The 22,989-nt window shown below is 43.4% G+C and overlaps 1 protein-coding gene across 26 annotated transcripts in view; it reads right to left on the reverse strand.

Annotated features, from left to right (window-relative positions):
- The window catches only part of LOC123765573 (serine/arginine repetitive matrix protein 1), a 779,721-nt gene that overhangs the window by 104,741 nt on the left and 651,991 nt on the right, over positions 1 to 22,989 (reverse strand). For all 26 annotated transcript variants that reach the window (XM_069333893.1, XM_069333900.1, XM_069333897.1 and 23 more), the window contains one exon: positions 16,314 to 16,375. In XM_069333893.1, coding sequence (XP_069189994.1) covers positions 16,314 to 16,375 — 62 coding nt within the window. The remainder of the gene's footprint in view (positions 1 to 16,313; positions 16,376 to 22,989) is intronic.

The raw sequence follows: 22,989 nt of genomic DNA on the forward strand, positions 1-22,989 counted from the left end.
CTTCCCCCCACCCAACCATCTCCCTCCCCCCCTTAACCACCACAAAACGTTTGCTCGTTAATGGTACAGCGAATCTTAATTACGAAGAAAAGTTCACAAAACTCCGAATATTATGTGAAGTCCGCCACGTACGAAGCCCGCGAACACGTACGCCAAAATATCGAAGTCACAGCAGCGAGAGCAGGAGACCGGGAACCTTTTTTAATCATGGGAACATGATGAGTTGACTTTGTGCCGTGGTTGAGTTGGTGGAGGAAAGAGATTGTCTGGGCTCTCTGTGTCTAGTCGTGCCTCACTGTCTGTGCCTCTGCCTGCCTGCCTGCCTGCCTGCCACCGCAACACGTCCTCATACTTAACACGTCTCAATTTGGACGTATTAAGCAGCATCCAAATGAAGATAAAGTAGTGGAATTACACGCGGCTCTATTTTTACGCAGAGAAAGTAAAGTCTTGGATCGTATATGGCTATTGTCAGGCACAAGAGCATCAAATTAAAATCATGCACGGTTTTTTTTACCATTCTGTTTCCCTATCAATGTCAACAAGGGGTGAAATCTAGGCTTATCTGTGAGCTTTAATTATCTTGAAGTCGTGTTTTCTCTCGTATTTTCTCTTGCTGTGCATAGAGGTGACTTTCACCACTTAGGTAAATGGTGAAATTGGTTAATTTTAGATAATGAAAAGACCTGGGTTAATAGTGGTTTACAAAGACGGTCGTTGATTTATGGAACAAATTACTGGGTAACATTAAACTAGGCCCCTGAATTCTAGCACTACTCTTGTTGTAAACCACACGCAATCCAGTACTGGTCTGAAGTCAGCAACCCGTCCTCGACTCAAGTCCAAAATCCAGCAGTCAACCCCATAGCCGCATTCATAAATTTTTACATGCTGTTCATTCAAAACAGGAATTTTCTCAAATATAAATTAATATTATAATATATTAGCATATTGTGCATATATAGGCATAGGTTAGGTTAGGTTAGGTGTTTAGGTTCTGTTGGCGATTATTTGTATTTGTAGTACGTGGGTGAAGCATTTATAGCGTTGTGATTCGAACAAAATTCGTCAGTGAAACACTTGTTCCGGATATGTTCGAACGTCAGCAGTTGTGAGTCGTGTGTAAACCGCTTTTCATTCATAAACAGGGGGTTTGGCGGGTGCATGGAATCACTTTTGGATCTTTGTTTGGAGGACGGGCTGCTGAAGTAAGCTGAGTAAATTGATCTCTCAAAGGTCCATTTGTGATCCAAAGATCAAAGATCCAGTACAAAGTTCTGAAGACTTTCGTTATCTGGGTTCGGAATGGTACTTCCGAACTACTCACAGTATTAAGTTTTAGTCTTCAGTGTTTTTCCTGCGCGAAACGCTTTGCGTAATAGTGACTTTAGGCATTGTATGTACTAGCTCTATCTAGAAATTCATCAATATTTGTATCACCCCTTGTATGTATGTACTTTACCTGAATAAACATTTGAATTTGAATTTGTTTACTCTGCTGTCCACCATCTTTGACGTGCATCTCCCGTCTAAGGTTTAGCGTTGTCTGTCCTTAGACAGTTAAACCTTTTCTGATTCAGGCTGTTGTGTTCGTGTACCGTTCTAGTGTTCTCTCTCGTGAACATTTTCATTACTGCATTCTTCTGAGTTCAAATATCTGGGGCCAGATTCACGAAGCACTTACGAACCTGTACATTTTTTTCAATCTTTGGCGGCCGTGTTTACAATTATTAAACAGTTAATGAGCTCCGAAGCACCAGGAGGCTGTTTATAACAATAACAACAGTTGATTGGGAAATCTTCATGCTTGTAAACTGTTTAATAAATGTAACCAAAGCCGTCAAAGATCGAGGAAAGATGTACACGTTCTCAGAATGTTTGGTAATATGTTTATTCTTTGTGATGTGTGTATATGTATGTATTAACACGATGTACTGAACGGGGTGAGTATAGCTTGAGCTGCCTCATCCCTTTGTGTGTATTTTACCTCAATAAACTTATTTCAATTTCAATTTCAATGTACACGTTTGTAAGTGCTTACGTAACCGCTGCTTGAATCTGGCCCCTGTTCTGTATATATGCCGGTCTATCGGTACAATACGTGTGTGCCTACCTGTCTACCTTTACTGAATGTTAATCTACCTATCTATCTTTACTATATGTATGCCTACCTGCCTATCATTTACTCAACAATTTATACGATTTTTTTTGTCAGGAAGGAGGAGATTCGCTGGAAAAAGATAGACGATGATTAAGCTGAAGACCAAACGCCATTACTCTCCCCCTGCACTAACAGTTGTGTAGATCTGTCTCCAGCAGACTGAGACCAGCGCTGACCAACGCCCTACGTGCTCGGAGACTAACGGACCTCCTTCTCCTCCTCCCACGCACCTGAGCCTATTCTCGCGATTTGCCACTCCGTAAACATTGCAACGGTTTTGCCTGGACTATACCTGGAGAGGGTTTCGGAGTTCTTCTACTCCCCCCGACCGTCACTGATGGTCAAACGGTTAAGGGGTACCATGTACACCAGTTGCATTGTGCTCCTGGTAGTGTGGGTTCGAGTCACTTCTGGAGTGTGGAGTTTTCAGTCGCATATATGCTTGGGGGACCATTCAAGCTTCTTCGCATACATATATATATATATATATATATATATATATATATATATATATATATATATATATATATATATATATATATATATATACTAACTAGATTGTTAGCAACAGGAACTTAATAGCAACATTTAACAGGTTAGAGCATGCATGACGCAGATTAAGTATATAAAATTTGGATGGTAATGAGAAAGTGGCGTGAACACACACACACACACACACACACACACACACACACACACACACACACACACACACACACACACCTCACGTTGGAGCCTTGTTTACGGACGCACACAACAATGGCCACTTTCACGGGCTATTCATGCCCGTGCCACCTCTTTGGTGCCTTAATCGTCATCAATCAATGACCACTTTCACCAGCATGGACACCCATCAACTCAAGCACGGGTTCACCATAGCCCGTGCTACTTGGAACTTGTTCCGAGTAGCTGAATCCACCCATATTCTTCTCGTGGTGGTGGGAAGAGGTTGCCTATCTTAGCATTGTCTCATATTATCATTTGGCAGCGTTTCTCCACTTGAACTCGAGACGACCTCGTTTCTTGCAGGTTTGCGTTCAATCCCCGATGATCCAAGTGGCTAGCCAACGTCCTCCTATACCATTCATGTGCTATATAGTTATGCTAATTTAGCGATTTCTTCGCATAATACTTTCTCACGGCAGCGGGCATGTAATATTGCACAATATTGTCCCTGTGCGTCTTTATAGGGCGTGAGTGAGTTTATCTGACAGGGAGCAGATTCACGAAGCAGTTACGCAAGTACTTACGAAAGTGTACATCTTTTCTCAATCTTTGACGGCTTTGGTTACATTTATTAAACAGTTTACAAGCATGAAAACTTCCCAATTGTTGTTATTGTTATAAACAGCCTCCTCGTGCTTCGGAGCTCATTAACAGTTTAATAATTGAAGACAAAGCCGCAAAAAACATTGAGAAAAGATGTGGAGGTTCGTAAGTACTTACGTAACTGCTTCGTGAATCTGACCCAAGATGAGTATCAAAGGTCCCTACTGGCTCTTTTCAATATCCTCCCAACAAAGATAAGTCATATTGCCGGAACATAGGAGGCGTGTTAAAAAGGAACAATTATATAAGTTCGTGCCGGACCAGCCGGGCTGTGGTGGATATGTGGGCCTTGCGGGCCGCTGCAAGCAACAGCCTGTTGGATCAAGTTATCACGTCAAGCCCGTGGCATCAAGAGCATGATTCACCAGAGAACGCACATGAGGCAAGGCAGGGGGTCGAAGGGCGAGAGGAGTAAAAAAATAGAAAGAGGGTGCAAAGAGGATGAATGGAGAGAGAGAGAGAGAGAGAGAGAGAGAGAGAGAGAGAGAGAGAGAGAGAGAGAGAGAGAGAGAGAGAGAGAGAGAGAGAGAGAGAGAGAGAGAGAATGTGATGTCACGCAAAACGATGTGACATCACCTGGTTAATACCTGATTGATGGGGTTCTGGGAGTTCTTCTACTCCCCAAACCCGGCCTTGACTTGTGAGAGCTTGATCCACCAGGCTGTTGCACCAGACTAGTCACATCCTAGGTTCTTCTCTTGACCCCTAACTAACGTGCAGACCCCTGGGGACATGTGGGGCTCACCACACCACCAGACTGTCTTCCCTACACGCACACACATAGGCGTAGGTGAGGCGGGACCAAAGAGCCAAAGCTCAACCCCCGCAAGCACAAATAGGTGAGTACACACACTCTGGTTATAGGATACAGGAAACTGCCTCTCCATACACTTGGAATTTCTTACAAGTGAATGGAACGTCTTGCAGTGGGCGGTCAAAAGGAAGCTAAATGAATGTCTTCTCCAATAATGACTGAATGGTGAGCACAGTCGCATGTATTGACCTAGTTGTGCTTGCGGGGGTTGAGCTCTGGCTCTTTGGGCCCGCCTCTCAACTGTCAATCAAACAACGGATTTTTTCCTCCAACACACACACACACACACACACACACACACACACACACACACACACACACACACACACACACACACACACACATCATATCTACACTGTTTCAAGTGTAGATATGATAGAGCCCAATAGGCTCAGGAATCTGTACACCTGTTGATTGACGGTTGAGAGGCGGGACCAAAGAGCCAGAGCTCAACCCCCGCAAACACAACTATGTGAGTACACACCTAGGAAGCAGCCCGTAGCAGCTGTCTAACTCCCAGGTACCTATTTACTGCTAGGTGCACAGGAGCATCAAGGTTAAAGAAACTCTGCCTATTTGTTTCCCTCCATCGCCGGGGATCGATCCCCCAGTCCCTAGGATTACGAGTCCAGTGTGCAAGACTTAAGGTACATGGGCAGGCCTAAGGTACGCGTGATTTGTTCAATCCCCCGTGTCCTCCCTATTGGTTGTACCCACCCCCCCTCTCGATCACTCAGGCCCACACCTGCAACACAGGTGTGGGCCTGTGTTGCAGGTGTGGGCTGTGGAGGACACCTGCAACACAGATTGATTGATCGATGAAGATTAAGGTGGCACGGGCATGAGTAACCAGTAAATCTGCAACACACACATATACATTGTTGCTGTTTTAGATTTAGCTACTCAGAACGCAGTGTCCATGTAGCACGGGCTATGGTGAGCCCGTAAATAAGATGCTTATCTTAACATACTAAGAAGGTTAGGTGAGGTCGGTGTTTTCTATGAAGCTTTTCAAGGTAAACTAAAATATTCACAATCAATTAGTATGTTACATATGCACTTATTAAATAAGCCAATATTGACTATAAAGCAAGTGCGAGAACGGGTTGCCCTCCCTCATCTCTCCCCATTCACGGATATCTTAGGCAGGTCGGCGCCAATCGCATGAAGGCAGTCATGTTTTATCAACAGTCTCGTCATTATTTTACGGTCAGGTTCCGTCGGTCGCTTGGACTCCCGGCACGAGTGGCCAGGGAAGAATTAACGACACTAGGGAAAAAAATATATACCGGAAAAAAAGTATTAAAACCCGAGACGAGGAAACTGTGATTAATCGTCAACGAGTCTTCGTCGTGGCCTTGTTGAGTGGGTTTTTTGGGTGACTAATGTATTCTATCTTTCTTCCTCTTCTCATCTATCTCTCTCTCTCTCTCTCTCTCTCTCTCTCTCTCTCTCTCTTTATCTGTGAAACACACATCGGTAACCACATACAAAACTATCAAACATACTTAAACTGTATGTACACAAAGAAATCACATTATAAAGCAATGTAGCACTGAGAAAATCCGTAGGAGCTATGAGAAGGATTCGAACTTGTGCACCTGGATACTCCCCCCCCCCCAAACATTTGCTTAACATGCATACTTCCGCTGTATAACTGACGCCTCCTGTATACTTCACCAACATCAACGCCCACATTCAGACTTCTAAGTATACATATACAAGAAGCTCCGTCATCCAGCGCCTCTGTAATATTTCTAAGATTTTTTCCGTCTTCCATAAAAACCTGAGTTATTTAAAGTGGAGGAAGTGCATGGAAGCGTTCATTTGTTTTCTGACGCACTTGTCACGCTTCACTTGCTTGGGGAGGTGACGGTGTGCGTGCGTGCGTGTGCATGCGTGCGTCAGGAAAGCCTGAAAAAAAATTCTGGATATCAGGACAAAGAACCCCAAAACCTAAGGATCAACCTAGACTACTAAGAAGTGCATAAGAAACCATAAATGACGAGACTTACCAAGAAAGTCAAAGGGAGTGAAGTTTACAGAGGAGTTTGTAAAGAAGATTCCAGCCTGTGTCTTAAGTGGATCTGGGACACTTAAGACACGTAAAGAGAGGCCAGAATCCTGCGGTAGCTGGCACCAGCAACACTTACTAAAGAAGAGGACCGAGAATACCAGCTTCAGGTACTCTTACAAGCCAGAGTTCAAGGTCTTAGAAGAGATCATAACAGTTTAGTTATTACTAAATTTACGAGCTCTAGAAAGCTATCCATAATGGGTTGAGGACGACCTCGGAGCGTTACGAGGTCGTCCTCAGGCCGAAGTTATCATGGAGACGTTCGTAGCGCTCTGGAGCTCTTGAACGTAGTGATAACTGCCAGGGTTAACAGTTACGATCAAGGCAAGAGAACAGGTCTCCTGATGGGTGCTTAATTGAATCTTAGAATTGATTCTAAGATAGAATTGAATCTTCTAGACACGTCCTGGACCGGCGTGTCTAGAAGCCACTGAGGACCTTACCAAACTATTCACAACGGTGCTGATTACCTGAGGGAGCGAGATCAACGCTATACCGTTATACAACCCACTGGGCATAATATCCAAGTGTGACACTGGTTCGGCGTTGAAAATCAACGCCATCACCGTTGATGGAACGTTGAAATGAATTCTAATGACGTTGATTTGGTGTCGATTTGTGGAACCAATTGCTGCGTAACGTGGTGGAGGTCCCTCGATTGTTTCAAGCGTGGGGTGGACATGTATATGAGTGGGATTGGGTGGTTATAAGTAAGAGCTGTCAATCGGCTTGAGAATGGTCCAGGACGGACCGAAACGTCGTCGTCCCTTCACCTTCTAGTGTGTGGTCTGGTCAACATACTTTAGCCACGTTATTGTGACTCATCGCCTGCAAGTAGGCAACCCGTTCTCGCAAATTTAGTAAGTCAATATTGACTTATTAAATATGTGCATAGGTGACATACTTAACATAATAGTTTCCCTTGAAAAGCTTCATAGAAAACACCGACCTTACCTAACCTACTTAGTATGTTAAGATAAGCATCTTATTGCTTCGTAATTACAATTATTACCTAACCTATACCTATAATAGGTTAAGTAACAATTGTAATTACGAAGCTATAAGATGCTTATTTTAACATACTAAGTAGGTTAGGTAAGGTCGGTGTTTTCTATGAAGCTTTTCAAGGGAAACTATTATGTTTAGTATGTCACTTATGCACGCAACTAATAAGTCAATATTGACTTATTAAATTTGCGAGAACGGGTTGAAGTAGGAGCTGCCTCGTATGGGCCAATAGGCCTTCTGCAGTTACCTTTGTTCTTATGTTCTTATGAACTGCCATTGCTCTTGGAAATTGTAACCACTAGGAAGAAGTAACGAGCGTATCCCCTCTCAAGGGTCACACTAGAGGCTAACAACCTCGTCAAACAAGTCCATACCAAAGTTCGTGAATGATGGAAACTCGATGATAAAGAGTCAGCATAGAAAACGATGCACTGGCTGCCCAATAAACTAGTCCTCCCGGGCAAAACAAAAGAAAACAGAGCAACGCAAGACATGGGGCACCACCATGGGCTGGTGTAAACTGGCTCCTTGTCCCCCCGTGTCCAGATGTTGTCAATTAAACGGGAACATGAGCTGAGAGGGATGATGTATTAGGAAAGCTTGAAGGAACTGGGTTATCACCCCATTGGAGAATATAAGAAGGACATGATCGCGATATATATAGTTCCCAGTGGGAACTGACGAGGAAAACGAAGAAACCTCACCATGGGGTAATGTCCCTAGACACGGCCTTGACCTCTAGCCTCACCGTGGGGTAATGTCCCCAGACACCAACTTCACTACTTTCCCAGTTTCACGAGTGCTGAAGTTCAAGAACTTGACTTACGTTCAAGTTGGATCGCGGCCAACTTGCGAACAACAGACAGGATGACATTTCGACCTGGTGGCATGCAAACAGAAATATACGCCAAGGCTAACTCAAATCGTAACATATTTACAATGTACTATGTGTATTTACTGTAAATTGCAGCGTGACTTTTTACCTGCGAGTGCGACTGGCGTCCCGCCCTCCAGCTGTGCCTGGTCCGGCTCTACCATCAGCCGGTAGATTAGTAGATCAGTCTCTACTTCACATCTACTTCAAGGCCAGTGCATCAAATAAACCACCTGTCCATCACAACATTACGGGCTCACCATAGCCCGTGCTACATGGACACTTCGTTCTGAGTAGCTAAATCTGAAACACCACCACCACCATTACGGGCTATTCGTGCCCGTGCCACCTCTTGGAAGGCTTAATCCTCACCAATCAATCATCACTAATTATAAGCACTGAGGAAATCATTTTCATCAGTGCCATGTGCCAGGTGTTCAAATTACTCTCTTCGGCTCTTTAGTTCTTCCGCGGCATCATTTCACGTTTATATTTAACAGGGGCCTGACAGCTGAGTGGACAGCGCTTCGAATTTGTAGTCCTGAGGTTCCGGGTTCGATCCCCGGTGGAGGCGGAAACAAATGGGCAGACTTTCTTTCACCCCTGAAGCCCCATGTTCATCTAGCAATAAATAGGTACCTGGGACTTAGAGACGACCTACTTCCTCGGTGAGTGTAACAAAAAGGAGGCCTGGTCGAGGACCGGGCCGCGGAGATGCTAAGCCCCGAAATCATCTCAAGATAACCCCCCCCCCACACCCACCCACGAGATAGATATGGAGCCCAACACTACCCACGGGATGGGTATCGGGTGCATAATAAATCACTAACAAATTTTTGTTTTGTTTTTTTTGCTTATAATATGCAAAGTAAAATTTTGCCCCAATCGTCCATGTAAGCAAATACATATTGAGAAAAGTTCCATCATGCTTAACGGGGGCAACACATAGACTCAGTTTAAAAATAAAAATGGACACAATATATATATATTCCAAGTCATATATTTTATATGCAGTTTTCCGTTTTAAAAACACACAGTGAAATGCTTGCAATAAAGGGCGCGTATTTCCAGTATGCTGTATATTTATAACAACTTTATATATCCTGTTTTGAACACTACGAAATATTTCCAATAAATTGTGCAGTCTTATGATGTCGAGTCACGGTGCATTAGCGTTTTGTTTGGCAATATACAATGCAACATCCGATACGCTGCGCGGATGGCTCGTTTTAAATATCACGTTGCAAGAATCCTTGTTTGATGTTAGGCAAGAGATAATCTTTCAAAAACTCCGACATTCCTTTCGCGGTGACTCAGCCCCCGCTGTAAAGTTTCCGTGTTTGACTCATGCACAAACAAACTAATCTTTCACAATATCCTCACTGTCGTTGGGTCTCATATCCACAGCCTAACCCGTCCTCCCAACGGTTTCCCAACATCAAGAAACAGCCGTACTAAAATGCCCGTATGCTAACCTACCAGAGGACCCAAAACAGAAAACGGAACAGTATGTCAATTTCGCGAGCCGCTTTCATTTTTCTAGTACGACAATTTTTTGGCCTTAAGTAGAGTATACGTCAAAATGCCCCTGTGCCAGGGGCATTTTGTCCCCTACGGGCTCACCATAGCCCGTGCTACTTGGAACTTGTTCCGAGTAGCTGAATCTAACACAACAACATCTGGGGAAGTATACTCACTCACCCCTGAAGTATACCAAGTGAACACTCACACCAGCGTCCGCTGAGCACCCATTGACTTGGGTAGGAAAGAGAACATTAGTACAGTCACCCGTTTGTCACAATGGTGTCATTGTACCACAAGTCTTGTCCTCCTGGTTGGTTGAGTCTTGTCCTGGCTGGTTGATCAGTCCAGCAACCAGGAGGCCTGGTCGTCGACCGGGCAGTTTGTCCAAATGGCAGTTTGTCCATACGGGCAAACTGCCAAATTCAGACTTGTAAGAGAACAGGTTGTCAACTCCCAGGTATACCTATTTACTGCTAGGTAACTACGCTACAAGACCGATCATCAAGTACCAATACATACACACTACCAGATGGCCTCTGACCTTTCAATACAGACAAGGTAACACCACAAGACTGTGGTTGACCTTTCATCTTCAACTAGAACACTAACAAACTGCAAACTACACACAGTGTTAACTCATATAAATGTAAATATATCTGATCACCCATCTATTTATCGAATTTATTTACATTTAATTTAAATTAAAACATATAAACGTAATTAACCTTTGTTAAGACTTTACATTTACAAAATAACGGACACCAGTGCGGAGAGGGGGGGGGGGGAGTTTACCCTTTAAACTCGATTTTGAAATGCAACAAAGGAGCCGTTATATAACGGTTCGCCCTAAGCCAAATATTTTATGTAAAATGCTATACACAGCCAAAAACAAATTGGTAATAATTAAAATAACAGTACTGCAGCTAGGTAATAATTACACGGCAATTATTCTGGCTTTACGACAAAAAAAATGACCAACATTGAATTTGAATAAAATGCCGGGAATTTCGAGAAAAATTTTTGAATTTATTTCCTAAGCGCTTCGCTACAGTGCAACGGCTGAACAAATTTCAAAAAAGCAAAACTTTCTCCCTTCATTTACTTCCATTTTCTGCACATCCACAACTCAAAATGCAAAAACTTTTGTCATAATAACTTTCTCTCATTAGCCAAAAAGAAACAAAAATTGATCCGAGGTTATTGGAATATTTAATGAAATTACTTTTGCGTATTCCGAAAAACATAAATGTTTTCCTCAAGAACAATATTAACCCCACAAACTTTAGCACAAAAACGTTATATATAGCATAAAAAGCTAGACACCACCAGGATCACAACAATAACCTGACGAAAGGCGACTGAAACAGCCATTAGCACGTGGCAGGTAAGGGAAGCGAAATGAAGCAGCCAAGAGCAACGGTCTGCCAATTAACCAGCTAGTTAAATCAGTCTGGTAATTTCCCGAAGGAGAGTCTCAAGGAGTGCCTGTAACGTCGTCTTTATTGAAGAGAGCTGTAGTGACAGTAAGGAACGAGGAGGAAGAAGAGATAAGAGCAAGAAAAGAGATAAGGGGGAGTAAAGTATAAAAGCGGTAACATAGGACCTCGTACAACCTATTATGACGCAGTTCAGACTGACTTTGACATGACCTAACAAAACTACTCCTAACCTGATCTGCCTAGGCCTGATCTTAGGATATATATATATATATATACAGGCTGCGTGATATTTAGCACAGGGCACCGCTCCAGTGCCAGGTAAGTCCACTACGGCGCTCACCATAGCCCGTGCAACTTGGAACTTGTTCCGAGTAGCTGAATCTAAAACAACAACATGATATTTAGCGTACCACAGCTAAAAGAACACACACTCTTCACCATATTCTCATTACTATGGTTTTAAATGCAACTTTATTTTCTGTACATCGTTTTTTTAAAGGTATATTCCTCTATGTTGCAGCAGCGTGCCTGGAGGGAGTAAACAGTCATGATAAAACAGAATAACACAAGGGGCAACAAAGAACATAAAACGTGAGAACAACAAAAGGCGCCAAAATAACAATAGGAAAAAACAAAAGCGCCAGAGATTTCCTGGAGAGAGCCGGGAGGGAAAAAATCTGACTGGGGAAACTCTCGGCACCAAAAATTCCTGGCGAGCAGCACACCCTGGCAGGGAAAAAACCCTCTGACAGTGCAGCTAGCAGGGAAAATCTGGCAAAAATAAGACGTATAACACTCAACTCTGAAGATTAGAAGGAAATATATACTCTCTCAAAATTCCGACAACAAAAAAGTGAGATTTTAATCGAAATACATAATAATACAGACGTCTTTATTGTTTAATGAGTCATTTTTTTTAATAAAACGTGAATTTCCCCACCTAGCAAGTCTCGGCCAAACTGGGAATGCAATCTTTGTCAGAGAAATCATTAGGTAGATACTCAGTCTGCCGTTTCAGTTTCCAGGAATATCCTGGAAAATAATGAGCGGGCACATAGATTTCAGTATAGATTTTAAACTGGCTCACACGTTCGCGATCTTCACGAACGTGTCGATGAAGTGGAACGTTCGAATTCCGTTGAGGGCGGATGGCGGGAACGCGTGAGCCAATAGCCTTCCAGCAAGCTTCCCAGTGTTGCCGTCTCGAGGCGCACCCCAACAGAAAACGAAATAACTTTTCATACAAATTAACATTGCGAGCAAATTTAAGAATAAAAGAAAGGATTAGTGTTTGAACAGAGTTTTCAACGAAGTAATAATTAACTGTTTATGAGCGGTAAAGTTGTTAACTGTGTTTTAACAGATAAACGTCTGCTCTTAACTGGTAGGGAGACTGGAGCAACAGGAGACAGAAAAACAAAAAATCCTCATATATATATATATATATATATATATATATATATATATATATATATATATATATATATATATATATATATATATATATATATAATTGTAAATAATAACCGTTAACCGTTTTTTACCGTTATAATAATGGTAAAAAACATAAAATAAAACAAAAAAATGATCCTGATATAACAGACAAGATTGTTTCCTACAATTCGCAAAGAAACATTTAATAGTACACACGACCGCTTCATACACTTAATAAAACAGCCACGGTTATATAAAAGGAAATTTAGATCAGCAGCTCTTTACCACCGAGAGCCTTTCACGTACAAGGGGGGAAAACTAATGAGTTTTTTTCAAGATGCAAGACGTGCCGGGCGGGCGGCCGTGTTTTGGGAAGGGGAAAGGCGGGAAGAGGGGGCTGGACATGCCCTGCAAAGGAAAGAAATGGAGAGGAAAAGATGGGAAGGTGTGAAGGGAAAGGGACAACTGAGTGTTTGGAAAGGGTGTGTGTGTGTTGTGGGTGAGGGGAGGTAGTGTGCGCGCGCACGAAGGCAGATAACGGCAGAAATGAAAAGGTTTTGCGGCAGCGCCGCAAAACCATCAACCAATACACATTCCTAGACAATTTTAGCAAATTCAAATGTGCAATTAGTTAAATATAAATAAAAAAATCTACTAGCACACAAAATGCAGAAAACATGACTTGAAAACTTTATGAAGGCTTCTCAGGAAGAACATCCCATCTGCAGGACAACTTTCCCGCCACAAGTCGTCGCCCTCTGCACCGAAGTCCGCCCAAAACCTCTCCCCCAGATGGGAATAGTGCCACACCTACAGTATACATTATTACATTCCTCTTCATTATGACGAATGAAGAGTCTACAAGTCTGGCATGATTACGCTGATGACTAGTTACATATAGTGAATGAACTGTATGCAGGGGCTTCTGACAGTGGACAGCGCTTCGGATTCGTAGTCCTGAGGTTTCGGGTTCGATGCCCGGTGGAGGCGGAAACAAGTGGGCAGAGTTTCTTTCACCCTGATGAACCTGTTCACCTAGGTACCTGGGAGTTAGACATCCTGCTTCCTTGGGGCGTGTAACAAAAAGGAGGCCTGGTCGAGGACCGAGCCGCGGGGACGCTATAAGCCCCGAAATCATCAAGATAAGATGGACTCGGGTGGAAGCCAAGATAACATGGGTGATCAATAATTAAACATTTCCCCGGGAATATCAGACGAGGATAAGAGGACACAGAGGGGGATAAAAAGAATGGCGACGCTTGTAGTACACAAATTTGAAGAGATCAATATCAAGGAAGCCAATGGTTTATAGAGCATCATGGGTTGTGATGCCTCTCCCTATCCCCTCGCAACCCGTTCTCGCAAATTCGTAAAGTCAATATTGACTTATTAACTACGTGCATAGGTGATATACTAAACATAATAGATACCCTTAAAAAGATTCATAGAAAACACCGACCTTACCTAACCTTGTTAGTATCTTAAGATAAGCATCTTATTGCTTCGTAATTACAATTATTACCTAACCTATAATAGGTATAGGTTAAGTAATAATTGTAATTACGAAGCAATAAGATGCTTATCTTAAGATACTAACAAGGTTAGGTAAGGTCGGTGTTTTCTATGAATCTTTTTATGGGTATCTTGACCCTCAACAAACCCCCGGTTGAGCAACAGAGACTTCGAGCAGAGATACGAACAGAGTTGACCAAACCACACGCTAGGAAGTGAAGGGACGACGACGTTTCGGTCCGTCCTGGACCATTCTCAAGTCGATCCCTTCACTTTCTAGTGTGTGGTTTGGTTTGGCGTACGAACATTTGCGTAAATGCCACATTAAAGCGAACACCGAGGTAAACTGTATTCACCTAGTTGTGTTTGCGGGGGTTAAGCTTTGCTCTTTCGGCCCGCCTCTCAACTGTCAATCAACTGTTTACTAATTACTTTTTTCCCCCACACCATTCACACACATATACCCCCCCCCCCCCCCCAGGAAGCAGCCCGTGACAGCTGACTAACTCCCAGGTACCTATTTACTGCTAGGTAACAGGGGCATTCAGGGTGAAAGAAACTTTGCATATTTGTTTCTGCCTGGTGCGGGAATCGAACCCGCGCCACAGAATTATGAATCCTGCGCGCTATCCACCAGGCTACCAGGTCCCCCTCGTATGATGGTTCGTGTAACCGATAGAAACTAAGGCAGCATCCACACCCAGTCTTTTCCCCCTAGGGTTTCCCAACGTCAAGAAACCGTCGTACTAAAGTACTCTCTTATGCTAACCCACCAGAGGACCCAAAACAGAAAACGGGCCAGTATGTCAATTTTGCGAGCCAATCCAAAGGAAACGACCAATTTAAACTGCTTATTGTCACTCATCGAGAGTAAGATATCTGTGAGGGGGGGGGGAGGACCAGTATATACATTCAGCACTAACAGGTACACTTATGTATCTACTTACGAAACCTGTATATCTGTCCTCGATTATGGCAGCTTAGATTGTATTTATTAAACAGTTTACGAGCTTGGAAACGCTACGAGGTCGTTCTCGACCCCATGTTTATTATTATAAACAACCTCATATGTTGTTGTTTAAGATTAGCTACTTGGTACAATAAGTTCCAAGTAGCACGGGCTATGGTGAGCCCGTAGTTTGTACCTCATAGCATTTCCTAGCTCGTAAATTGTTCAGTAAATACAGACTAAGCCGCCATGATGAAGAACGATGAACAGGCTACCTCAGTGAACACTTTAAGTGATAAATCCTGACCCTGATGATCGTACTCAACACAGGAGAGGATGAGCATCTGGTGGTCGAGGAGCAAGTATGTGAAGCACTTCATGGAGGGTTCCAGTGTGCTCCTTCAAGCTGGAACTCTACATTTACTTGGAGTTTCACCTACATTTACCTGCTCCGGGAGTTTTCCTCCACTAGCCGGGCCTGGGGGCCACGATCTCAGAGAACAGGATTTAGTAAACAATTGAGAACAGGTGGATCCACAATATAAATTTTGTATATAACACTAGCCAGAGGCGAATGAACATTTTCAGCGCACAAAAGAATCTGTTCAGACTTTTATCGAACGCTTTTAGACCGCTCCTCTTTGCTCACTCAAGCTCCTCTTTCCTCTCTCTGTGTCTCTCTGTGTCTCTCTCTCTCTCTCTCTCTCTCTCTCTCTCTCTCTCTCTCTCTCTCTCTCTCTCTCTCTCTCTCTCTCTCTCTCTCTCTCTCTCCAGTACAGCTACACATGAATACAACTTGGAACAAAACAGACATCAGCTCAGAAACTCCACAAAACACTATAAAACGCCTATTAAAATTACTGGTTATCAACTAATATAACTTACCTGGTCGGGCGTGTAGCAGCAGACAAGACTCTCAAACAATTATATAAAACACATAGCAATAAAAAAAATAAAGACATACATTACCTGTACAGAGAAAGGCAGCATATGCCATTAACATCACAGCCTAAACAAAACTATACTTACAACAACATATCCCCACCCCATAAAAAAGACCTAATCGCTCTGGAAAAAAAAATTAACTCTCCCTATTAAAAGCGCCAAAATTATTTGAAAAATTAGTCGTTGGTACAACCCCCCACCCGACCCTCCCCCGGGGTGCGGAGAGGGCGCATGCGCAGCACAGTACCTGACTAACGCGGACTCGTGGTTCGCCGTCGCCGCTCTCCTGCATACCGCTGCCAACACCGCCTGCGGGAAGGAAACAAACTTTGAGTCTTTGCTTTATGGTGGAAACATAACATAGTAACGTGATGACCACACCACTCACACCGGAAGATGTGACGACCACGTTTCGTCCCTCATCGACTTGATAATGGTCCAGGGCGGAGCGAAACGTCGTTGTCTACCGCGTAACGTGGTGGAGGTGGGGTCCCTCGATTGTTTCAAGCGCGGGTTGGACAAGTATATGAGTGGGATTGGGTGATTATAGATAGGAGCTGGCTCGTATGGGCCAATAGGCCTTCTGCAGTTACCTTTGTTCTTATGTTCTTAATGTCTCCTTGGGCCAGATTCACGAAAGCACTTACGAACGTGTACATATTTCCTCAATCTTCGACGGCTTTGGTTACATTTATTAAACAGTTTACAAGCATGAAAACTTGCCAATCAACTGTTGTTATTGTTATAAACAGCCTCCTGGTGCTTCGGAGCTCATTAACTGTTTAATGATTGTAAACAAAGCCGCCAAAAATTGAGAAAAGATGTACAGGTTCGTAAGTGCTTGCGTAAGTGGTTTCATGAATCCGTCTTCTGGTGTGTGGTTTGAGTCATCATATCTTCAGCCACGTTATTGTGACTCTTCGTCAGTAACGTAGTAACATGTTCAGATGTTCCTCTGTAGGAGACGCAAATGTATAGCTACTGCTTGTATGATTTTCCTGAAAGAAGAGGCAATTATACTCACAAACTCACAAAACACGGAACCAGTTCCAAGTAGCACGGGTTATGGTGAGCCCGTAGAGGACTTTACCTGGCACAGGAGCAGTGCTGTGTCATGTGTGTGTGTATGTGAAAAAAAGAGGCACGAGGTTCATACCAGTAATAAACACGTATGTCAGCCTTTGATCCATTGTGAGGATGTCTCCCCCTCACCCACCCAGGCCTGTCCCTCGCTGCCAGTCTTCAAAGACTCCTCACCGCTGCCTTAACACAGGAGAGCAAAGAAAAGTCTGTTTTCTTAAAACTTTGTTTTGTGTCGAATATAGACGCTGTTCTTAAAAAGATTCCTCCAATTTGCATCCGCAAGATAACGTAATTTACGAGTTAATAAACGTTAATCTTCTTGTTTGATAAACTGTTTCCCTTGAAAAAAGTGTAGCAAGTCCCAGCTGTGTCTGGGATGGCAGGATGAACAATGGCAGGATGGCAGCTGTGGCAGGATGAACAACCCAGCGGGTTTGCTTCCAAGTGGCAGAGCGTCATGGCAGCATGGAAAAGAATTCCATCTGCAGGCGACTTGAGAATGGTTCAGGACGGACCGAAACGTCGTCGTCCCTTCACCTTCTAGTGTGTCTTCTGGTCAAGAATTCCATCGTCCACAAGAGCAACTCAGGGAAAGAAAATGGGGGGACAAGAGTACCTGAAATGCCTATATTAACACGTGACACCTTTGAGAGGACGGAGTGAGGCACTCTGAGGGATGCCATGATGCCCTAGAGTGCCAAGAGGTCACACCGACCACTGACGCTACTGCTCAAGGCGGAGATGACATAATGCACGCTGCTCTTAGTCTATCAGCATCACTAAGACATTACCACATGACTGTTAACCAACAAGTCTTGATAAGGGTCCGGATAGAAACGTTATCGGTCCGGATAGAAACGTTATCATTTCCAGAGGTGTGCTTCGTTATTTGTTTATCGTTATTTATCTCTCATCTCTCTCTCTCCCTTCCTCCTCCCCCTGGTCGTAACTTCTCAATCTTCCCTCTACCTCATTCCATACCTTCCCTACACCGCCAGGGCCGGAAATGACTCGGTGGTTCCATCAGCCGGAGTGACGCTTCCAATCTGACGACGTTCTACCGACAATGGTACCATGTTATGCGCCTGCCAGGTGAAGGATGGCCACACTCCACACCAGCACCCCACACCTGCGTCGCCGGGGGCTGGTTACCACTCCACACCAGCACCTACACCTGCGTCGCCGGGGGCTGGTTACCACTCCACACCAGCACCTACACCTGCGTCGACGGGGGCTGGTTACCACTCCACACCAGCACGTTGCAACCCGTTCTCGCACTTGCTTATAGTCAATATTGGCTTATTTAATAAGTGCATATGTGACATACTAATTGTTTGTGAATAGTTTAGTTTACCTTGAAAAGCTTCTACAATTATTACTTAAATAATTGAAATTTACAATTATTACTTAACCTATACCGTTGATAGATTAAGTAATAATTGTAAATAAGAAGCAATAAGATGCTTATCTTAACATACTAAGAAGGTTAGATGAGGTCGGTGTTTTCTATTAAGCTTTTCAAGGTAAACTAAAGTATTCACAATCAATTAGTATGTCACATATGCACTTATTAAATAAGCCAATATTGACTATAAGCAAGTGCGAGAACGGGTTGGCACCCACACCGATAACCTCGAAGAATGGCCAACACAGGCATTTAAATGAGCATTTATATATTATCCTACTCAACAAGGGAGGTAAACACATTAACAAAAACTACAAAGCAGTCACACCAACAACACACATTAAGTAAATAGAATTAAATGAATGAAATCACACATTAAATATTTAAAAAAGAAAGATCAGGAATCAGATTTCTAGTCTTGTGGAACAAATCAGCTTTACAACCCATGTCATATCTTGAGGTTATCTTGAGATGATTTCGGGGCTTTTAGTGTCCCCGCGGCCCGGTCCTCGACCAGGCCTCCACCCCCAGGAAGCAGCCTGTGACAGCTGACTAACACCCAGGTACCTATTTTACTGCTAGGTAACAGGGGCATAGGGTGAAAGAAACTCTGCCCATTGTTTCTCGCCGGCGCCTGGGATCGAACCCAGGACCACAGGATCACAAGTCCAGCGTGCTGTCCGCTCGGCCGACCGGCTCCCTGTCAACATGTGTTTCCAGCTAGAAGATCGTGCCTTTAGCAATTACTCAACTATTACTACTACAACAAAATGATGGAAACATTGGAAGATAACCAAAATGAATTTTTTTAACATTAACATTAAACGTTAAAATTAAACGTAATTCTGGATACAGGAAGCAATCAGCACTCCTCACGGATTTAAAACAAGTAAAGGATCTAGAAAACAAAAATAATATGAGACGACCTAACGTCCAGTGAACATAAAACAAATATATCAGCCAACTACGACTCATCACATCATCCAGGGATGCTGCCACAATCATCCCACTTTTCCAATCATTCGCGCTATCCTGGCTTGGGCACTGCTCAGTATCCACTTCATCTTACAAAGTAGAAGAGATTTAAACAAAATAGAAAGAATACAGGGAATATACGGCACGCTCAGACACAGTAAATTACTGGGACCATCTGAAAGCACTCGCATGCAATCTCTGGAAAGGAGAGGAGAGAGAGAGAGAGAGAGAGAGAGAGAGAGAGAGAGAGAGAGAGAGAGAGAGAGAGAGAGAGAGAGAGAGAGAGAGAGAGAGAGAGAGAGAGAGAGAGAGAGAGAGCCTCCCCCTCACTCAAAAATTCTTGAGTGAGGGGAAGGCAGGGTTGGTTGGGGTAGAGAGTAGTTACGACGGATATATAAGAAAGTTCATTGATGTCTAGAAGTCTTTACCACAGACGGGACCGTTCAGTTGTAATGGCATATATCAAGTATATATTTCCGTAGTCTTCCATAGACAGGGTAAGAAAGCAGTTAAGCGACAAAGTGCCCCTTCATTATTGAGCAAACAACCGGAGGAGGTGATTATTGAAGTGATTAAATGCCACAATTAGGAGGTAGTTAATGTTTACATTTTCATGTGAGGTCCGTGAGCGTGTTAGGGAACAGTTCCACCAGCTTTACACGTTGCTTAATACTTATTGACTTTGTGTGAGCCATGGTGGAACAGTGGAGGAGTGGGAGGGGGAGGGGGTGGTGGCTGAGTAGGGGGTGGTGGCTGAGTTGGGGGTGGGGGTGAGTAGGGGGGTGGTGGGTGGCAAGTGGTGGGAGAGGCGGGTAGGCGGAGGTAGACAGAATACTGGGGCTTATGATCAATAGAACGGGGATAAAAATTCACGTAAGGGACCGACTAAACAAAGCCAAAGCAGCCCTAGGAAAACTGAGGAGATTCCGAAGCCTCAGTACAAACATTCAGATCCACCTATATAAGGCTCTAGTTCGGCCGTATCTAGAGTATCCCCCAGTACCACTACACATCTTAAAGAAAACATGCAAAAACTGTAAACAGTGCAAAATAAGGCGCTAAGGAGAGCAGCAAAACACCGTCCACCATATGATCAGACAATCCAAGAGTTCCATGAACTCCTGAACATACAGCCACTAAACATCAGACTACAGCACCAAGCCATCAGGGTGTGGAACACCATCGAAATGTTAGAGGACCCGATGTTAGAAAGATTACTCCAAGATGAGACGCCCCGCTCCCACAGCTGGTGGCCCAAGAGCCTCGATTTACTAGATGAAAACCCCGCCCCACAGTACATAATTCCCCCGATGAAATACTGACCAGAAATCCCTCCCCCAATACTTGAAAACAACTGTATATATATATATATATATATATATATATATATATATATATATATATATATATATATATATATATATATATATATATATGAATATATATACGTATACATATATAAATCAACACATAATAATAATAAAATAAATAGCCTTAAACAGAACAACATGTGTGGAAGCATCAGAGTGTGTATATATGAATGTTACACAGTATTCATCTATAGACATCCATATATGCTGAAATACATGTGAAGAACCTCTCTCACACACACACAGCTCCCTGACAAGAGAGAGCAAGCTTAGCTTAGCTGCCAACACCGTGTCAGCAAGGCGGACAGCCCGCCTGCTTTCATAACTCGATCCTCTTTACGCCTCAACAAAAAATAGAGGTGGGTGGAGGGTGCAGCAATGGAAGAATAGGAGACAAGACTGAGGGAAACAGAATTGAGAAAGAAGACACAAAATATAAGTGTTTAAAACCTACTTGTGCCCCATCCCATTCTATCCCTCTCTCTCTCTCTCTCTCTCTCTCCCCCGGGGTCCAGGGCCCAGACAGAGAAGGCCGCCCCACAAATATTTATTCTGGCGCTGAAGGCCGCGGGTATAATGACACACAGTGTCAGAGTTCAAGGAAACTCCATTAACGACTCTTGCTCGTTTCAGGTGATCAGACTTGACCTGGCTATTCCTGAATAGCAAACAGCCTGGTTACCCTTCCACGCGCCACCCTACATTACGGCTCATGCCATACATTACTTTTTTTTCTAAAGGTCTCAACGACAAATATGTTTTTAAATTAAAAAAAAGTTTCGGATGAGTAAAGAGGGACATGATTGAAATATATAAATGAATGAAAAAAAAATCCAGAACTCCAATCCTCTCCAGGCAATGAGATAGTGAGGGATTTCTCGCGTTTTTTCATCAAGCCCTGTTATGTGGGAGAACTCGGTGCCAATGCTTAATGCACTGACTTGCTTATAAACCACAAGTTTGAAGTACATAACTTTTAGACACTCAACCCACCAGGGGACTCGAACACTGGCCATCAAGAGTGTCTAAAAGTTATATACTTCAAACTTGTGGTTTATAAGCAAGTCTGTGCATTAAGCATTGGCACTGAGTTCTCCCACATAACAGGGCTTGATGAAAAAACGCGAGAAATCCCTCACTATCTCATTGCCTGGAGAGGATTGGAGTTCTGGTTGGTTAAATACCCCAGAATTTCTACCTCTTTAGGGCTCTGAAGTATGGTGTAGTGGATACAGTGCGTAACTGCCACCTTGATGGCCAGTGTTCGAGTCCCCCCGGACTACTTGAAACTTTTGATTCCACGTAGGGAATCTTAAACACCAACAACAACTCTGTAGTTTCCTTGATGCCTATATTCTTATGAAAGCAGACTATTAAACGTAGAATTTAGTAATTATATCTTTTATAATTATATTATATTATACTTTAGTAACTATATTATACACTTTATATCTGCGCCAAGACAATACAAATAACTGTAATTTCGTCATTCACTGGCGAATGTAGATAGATTTTAACATTACACTTCTGTAATTAAGAGAAACAATTAAGAGGACTCGCCAGGACCCCTGCGAGTAGCCTTGACCTTTAGGGGGGGGGGGGGGAGGATCTGCACATAATTACTCCATGTAAGTAGCTTACCAGCTCCCTGGTTTGACCAAAACCTGTTTGCCTGTTGCAGCTACACCCACACATTCCCAGGAAGCAGCCCATAACAGCTGTCTAACTCCCAGGTACCTATTTACTGCTAGATGAACAGGAGGCATCAGGGTGAAAGAAACTCTGCCCATTTGTTTCCGCCACCGCCGGGGATCGATCCCCGGACCCTAGGGCTACGAATCCCGAGCGCTGTCTACTCAGCCGTCAGGCCCCCCGGAGACGCAGGCATGTGTGTGTGTGTGATTGTAGTAATAGTGGTTTAATATAATATGTAGCCCTTGTACCTTCTAATATACCTTTGTATTATATAACCCAGACAGCGTTCATGGCAATGAACACTAAAAGTTCAGAGTACAGCAGTCCCAAGTTCCAAGTGTTCAGAGTACAACAACCCCAAGTTCCAAGTGTTTAGAGTACAGCAGTCCCAAGTT

The sequence above is a fragment of the Procambarus clarkii genome, chromosome 30, assembly GCF_040958095.1.
Source record: "Procambarus clarkii isolate CNS0578487 chromosome 30, FALCON_Pclarkii_2.0, whole genome shotgun sequence".
NCBI classification, from domain to species: Eukaryota; Metazoa; Arthropoda; class Malacostraca; order Decapoda; family Cambaridae; genus Procambarus; species Procambarus clarkii.